We start from the raw sequence: 6,617 nt of genomic DNA, 5'->3' as shown, positions 1-6,617 counted from the left end.
AATGTCGTAGTGAATACCATAACATAGAGAAAGGCATATACTACGAAAACAGACATACACGCATGGCAAGGATCTAAACACTGAAAAATGTCGTAGTGAATACCATAACATAGAGAAAGGCATACACTATGAAAACAAACATACACGCATGGCGAGGATCTAAACACTGAAAAATGCGTTTATTAAGTGAAGGCCAAAACATAGGAAGGAGTAAATACAAGACAAAAAAAAGTATTTTTACAACGAGTAGTAAAACACATACACACAAAAAATTGTCAAATGAACATTGACATGTAGTACTTAAGCACTAAAAACGGATGTATGAAATAAAATACTCATTATTGTAAAGTATCCAGGAATTAATCGTACATACTAACCTCCATGAGAGACAGTATTATCGTATTTTAGTAGTGTGTATAATATGTGACAGACCATCTCTAACGTACTGATTAAATTATATTTTTAGTAGTGTGTATAATATGTGACAGACCATCTCTAACGTACTGATTAAATTATATTTTTGTAGTATGTATAATATGTGACAGACCATCTCTAACGTACTGATTAAATTATATTTTAGTAGTGTGTATAATATGTGACAGACCATCTGTAACGTACTGATTAAATTATACTTTAGTAGTGTGTATAATATGTGACAGACCATCTCTAACGTACTGATTAAATTATATTTTAGTAGTGTGTATAACATGTGACAGACCATCTGTAACGTACTGATTAAATTATTTGTTGGAGAACAAAGATTTACATTTTTATTATTCTACGTACACAAATGTTGATTACATAAACAATATACGATTTTGTATTCGTTTGCGTGATATAATCTTAGTAATGAATACAAATAAACCGTTCTTGTTGTTTGTTGAATTGTTCACGCAAATATACAGGTAAATAATCACGATGTAAATTTCAAAACATTAGCAATTTACCGACCTCGGAATGACAGATCAACTGTTTAAATAACTACGTAACAAATATTACAGCCACACAGTCATTTGTTTTGATGAGAAGTTTTAGTTAGTTTGTTGTTATGCACAAAGCTACACAATGGGCTATCTGTGCTACGCTCACCATGGGTAGCGAAACCTGGTTATTAGCGTTACAAGCCTGCCGCCTGCACCACTGCTAGAATACAAGATTGTCTTGTGATTACAGAATCACTTCAGTTGGTCACATGTGTTACGGAACAAATTAATATGATATTTCATCCTGGCAGCAATCACCTCACATACAGACTAATTTTAGTCTAATCATCAAGATCATCTTAATGAAAAAATATAATACCCGCTAGTATTAACACTAGTTTGTTCGAATCACAGGGTTCTATTTAACCACACTAACAACTGTAAAAATTACCTCAGGAAGTATCTGATATCTTATAATATAGAAAGATTCTTCAAAACAAATATTTGCTATACAACCCTATATACCTTAATAAATACGGGGAACTGGTCAGTTTCATTCTGAATAGAACGGAAATAAAACGTATCTAATACGGAGAAATGGCTGAAAATCTTCAAGAATTAACATACTTTATTTGTTAGTATTTCGGGACAAACATGAAAATATTATGAGACAAAATTCCTTTTAAAAAACAACAACTTATTATACACGGTAATCATAAAAATGAGACTGTTCCCAGTTTCAAAATTGCAATAAAACGCTGAATAACTTACTGCACAGGATAAAAAATCCGATGAGACGCAGTAGGACGTTTCCAGTCTCATTTTTATGATTATTGTGTATAATAAATCGTTATTTAAAAAAAAAACTAATTTCGACTTTGAGTATTTACAAAAGTACCGTCCGAATGTGAAAGATAATACTATTTTGGAACGACGCCGTACTCAAAGCATGCTTCAGAATGACTTGCGGACCTTACGCACACGATTCTTTATGTTCAGAAATGGAAATTAAGTTATTAAATCAATTGATACTCACACAAGAATTGTAAATTAGAACAAATAATTTTCCAGGATCTCCACACACACACGCACACATAAAAAAAATGTTGGTTAACACTGTTTCTTAAGTGTTTTAAGTAAACCTATAGAAAAATATTCGTTATAATATTAGACAACTCTCTCTGAATTATCATAACTTCAACAAACATTTCAAAATTAAAGCGAAAAGTCTTGTTGCAACGAACAACTTGGATGTCTACGATGCACTTACATGCAATATATAGTAAATCTTATTATAATCAAGCAATCGCGTGGACGTATATATCTATCCATCTATGAGTGTGACCGAAATAATAAATACAATGGTTCCATCTGATGTGCAAAAATGTAACAAGATCTCAATGCCAGAAATGCTGATTCAAGCTTAGAAAAAGTGGCGCCATCTATTGAATAGCACCACAAACAAAAACCTATAAAAATTTCACACTTTAGGCACTCAAGATTCAGACAATGAGAAAAATAATTATGGTATATGCAACAACCATTTCTTTATAACAGAACATAATTTTAAATAAAAGTACCGTCCTCGCAACAATAACACGACTTTCACAAGGACTGTACGTGAGGGATTATATCTTTATTGATGTAATTTTAAAATGTGGTACTAACAAATAGAGTTCTTAAAAACCTTATTATTTTTTTAATAAAGGGTAGCACTCTTAATATATAAAAACACTACCGGTTATATCAGTATTTATAAAAATCTTGAGCTCAGTACATTGAATCATTATGATGCAATGAGTTGCGTATGACTAAAGAGCACAATCCGAAGACTTTTCCCGTGCAGTACCTCTCAGAAAAAACAACACTTTATTTTTAGAAATGTACATAAATTATACTGTTAAATATGTATTGCAAAACTTCCGCCTGTTCTCTAAAGTTGTAGAAGATTCTTGAATGTAAGAATCAACAATATATGTGTGTGTACGTAAACGCTAATGTAGCTTTGTACTGTTACATTATCTTAATTTTCGAGAAACTCTCCACACGCCTATAAATATAACCAACGCAAAGCTATAACTGTCATTGTTATAACACTTATTAATCGGAAAACTTAAGATATTTGACCAGGAACATTTATAAATTTCGAACATTTCAAACCATCGGACATTAGTATTTTACGAAAATATTACCTAACGTCATCGGTGGAAACTAGACCTGTAATCGGCGTATGATCAGCGAAAACTACAGGGCTAACTCCCTGTTAAGTGAATTGTACCTACGTCAACTCGAAATTAAATCACTCATCGTCAACCCTCGATAAGATATCAGGGAAGTTCTAGATTAGAAAGAAGACTTTATATTGCTTGTAAGTTTGTAAAACTTTTGTATATAAACCATTGTTTGTAATAACTATTTGTAATAACAGTTATTGTAAATTGTATTGTTGTTTATATATTAAAACATATTTGTATTAAAAAAGAAAATTGTGTGTATCAATCTTGTTGGCAAATATCAGAAACTGGTGATATATCGGCATTTATTTAACTACTAAATCCAAAGTACAACTTAACTCAGTTTTCGGCTATTCGAAATTGTAATACGTAACGATCGTCACGATACCTTTGAAACAACCAGATAAAGAACTATGTAGTCCTAGCAAAGACAAGTATCGTCATCGATTTACATTTTTAATTACAGAGAAACTGAAACATAATATCTGCTGACCATTCTTTACTAATTTGTCATAAGTACTTTTATAGCTTTCAATCGACAGGTGGCAAACAATGAGAATCGAAAGTTTCTGACTGAATTAGGTATGGGTTCTATAAATAAGACAATGAAATAGGATATTTGCAAATTAAGTGTCATGTGATGGGTTGTTATGATAATACAAATGGGCTTAAAGGGCGAGCATGTTTGGTGGGACGAGGATTCGAACGCACGACCCACGGATTGCCACTCAAGCAAGCAAAGTGTGGAATCAAATGTACATCATAGACAATTTTTATAATTTTCGGGGCATAAGAGCAGAAACGTCAGGGCTTAAGCCCACCCAATCACCCCCCTGTGTACGTCACTGGTTGTTGGAGTGCGAGTATGTACTAGAAGGCACAAAACACAAATTGTTAGTGTAGAAAGATGTGGTGGGACACAAAAGTTGTTGGATGTGCTGGATGAAACAAAAACAAATATTTTACAACGTGAAGGTGTGCTTTATATGCCATTTTTTATGAAATATCAACGTAAATTTCGTAAAATATGAAGATTTTATGTTTTTATCAAATGTGCTTGTATGTCTTTACTTTAAAGAAAATTAAACAACGTTATTTTGTACTTGTTGATCATTTCATTTCTTATCGTTCTCAACATTCTTATATTTACATTTTACAAACAGAATTTCACAAGTCTTGTATTCCTAGCTTACTGTTGGCCTTGGAACCTAAACTTATGTAACAAATGAAAGTCAATTTGTATTTGCACATTATCTTATAAACCTTTCTTTTGGATAGTAGATCATTATGTGACAATAATAATGACTTACAAATCAATTGTTGCACGAGGAAATTACTTTAACTGGTACTTATTTGATTGATGCTTTCTCAACATGATGAAAGCGTGAGGTCGAAGTGCAAATTAAAATTACTTCCTTAAAGTTCTTGTAGTTGAGTATTTTATACAGAGAACAGTAAACATCTTCGCTTTGGGTTTTGTTCTGTTCTCATCAGCTGGCAAAAATCTTCATTCATCAGTATAGTTGGTATTCAGAAATTATTTTAACCAATTCATTAACATTTATTTCTGAATATCCCTAATAACACATGTAACCATTTTGCTATCATACATTTCAAAAGACTGAGGTACTGCAATCCGATAAATTAAAATAAAAACAAGAAGCAATAGCCAGAGTTGATTGAAGTGTGTAGAAGATAGAAGGTTTTGACAAAGTTTAGGGTGTGCCAACCCGAGCGTTTCGCTCAGAGAAGTTTTTTATTTTTCTTTTATTGTAAGAGACCAAAGAGGTTGATGGATTACATACAAGAAAAAACACTTACCAATAGTGTTTGGCACAGCATTCCACTGGAAGTCAAAGTCTGTAGAACTACCCTCCGATAATTTTTGGAAATGAGTTGTATCTGAAGCGAAAGAAAAAAAGGGGTTGTCTACGAAAACATTGTTATATTTGGGTAACATAAAATCATTGTATGTGTAATCGCTCTGACCAATACTAACAGGAAGTAAATCAATAAGTAGATTGACTGAATGTTAGTAACTAATAAAAGTCTTTTTGTTATTGTAATTTTATTCGTGTTTCCAAGGGATATAACAAAAGAACACCGACGTAAGTCTACAACAATTATTTTTCTATGGTTATAATACGACGTCAGTTATCAAAACGTTTATGGATTAATCTAGGAGCTATATTTATAAGATAGATGCTAATTTAATCATTATTTTAATATTAAAATATCAATAATCAAAAACACATTCTTTAATACTCTGATAAAGAAGATTATAGTTGTGTTAAAAAAAAATGTGACTTCTAGCATTATACGCGTAAAATTAGTATAAATTATTAACAGGACTTCTTGTTTGTTTGTTTGTAATTAAGCACAAAGCTAGATCTGCCCACCACGGGTATCGAAACCCGTATTCTAGCAGACATACCGCTGTGCCACTGGGGGACAAGACTTCTTGTTTCTGAGAAGATACGGTAAGTAACGCAGTTCTATAAACTACGTTGTCATTATTTTTGATTTTATTTAAGGATATTATTCTCTTTTTCTTTACAAGTATATTGTTGATAAATTATACGATAAAGTATTTCTAGTGTTGAACTGCGAGATTTTCCAAATATAAAAACTTTTTGTTAAAATTGAAACCATTAATGTACGGTAAATATATATATATACGATTTTAATTATCAAATGTTTTTATAAAGTATCTATCAATACAAGTAAGTAGTTATTTTCTTGTAGTACATATCGTTTCTAAATGCATGGTACATATTATAAATTAGTTCATTTCTTTTGTTTGATCCAGAAATTAGCGCAGAGCTACACATAGGGCTATCTGCGTTTAGCCGTCTCTAATTTCGTAACTGATAGTCAACTCTTGGGCTACGTGTCTGAATGAATAGTGGGATTTTACCAACACCTTTATAACTCACCTGCGCCCCAAAGCGTGGAATACATTTTTGCAACAACGTGCCGCGAAGCATGAATCCTCGGATTCATAGGCCGAGCTGTAACCATTAAGCCACTCCTATTTCACTGTATTACAAATAATTTGTTAATACATAATAATCTATATCAAAAACAAGTAATATATATTTACTTATACTGCATATAATTTCTGAAACTATAAAAAGATATAAAACTATCCTATTGACTTATTGTACAATTTATTAATATGTGGAACGTCAGCTATTAAGCAGGTTTCCAGAATGCTGATACATAAATGAATAGGCCTACACACTAAAGTAAGGTACCAAATGTTACCCTAAGCTATGCTTCACCAATGAATTGATAGAACATTGTTTTTCTCCATTGTTACACAAAACAACGTTATAGGAGACTTTTAAATTATAGTTTTATTGTTCTTTTCCGCAATCACTGTGGGAACATTTAGCTATTTTACTACAAACAAAAACCCAGCTTTCGATACTGTATCGAAATAAAGCGTCAAACGTTC

At 31.9% G+C, this 6,617-nt stretch overlaps 1 protein-coding gene across 1 annotated transcript in view; it reads right to left on the bottom strand.

Moving 5' to 3' along the window:
• LOC106478574 (GTPase-activating Rap/Ran-GAP domain-like protein 3) overlaps positions 1 to 6,617 on the bottom strand; it is a 437,755-nt gene that overhangs the window by 12,282 nt on the left and 418,856 nt on the right. The window contains exon 26 of the mRNA XM_022382188.1: positions 4,979 to 5,059. Within this exon, the coding sequence (XP_022237896.1) occupies positions 4,979 to 5,059 (81 nt within the window). The remainder of the gene's footprint in view (positions 1 to 4,978; positions 5,060 to 6,617) is intronic.

This window comes from Limulus polyphemus, unplaced genomic scaffold, assembly GCF_000517525.1.
Source record: "Limulus polyphemus unplaced genomic scaffold, Limulus_polyphemus-2.1.2 Scaffold227, whole genome shotgun sequence".
NCBI lineage: Eukaryota > Metazoa > Arthropoda > Merostomata > Xiphosura > Limulidae > Limulus > Limulus polyphemus.
This window is presented reverse-complemented; position numbering and strand designations above follow the sequence as displayed.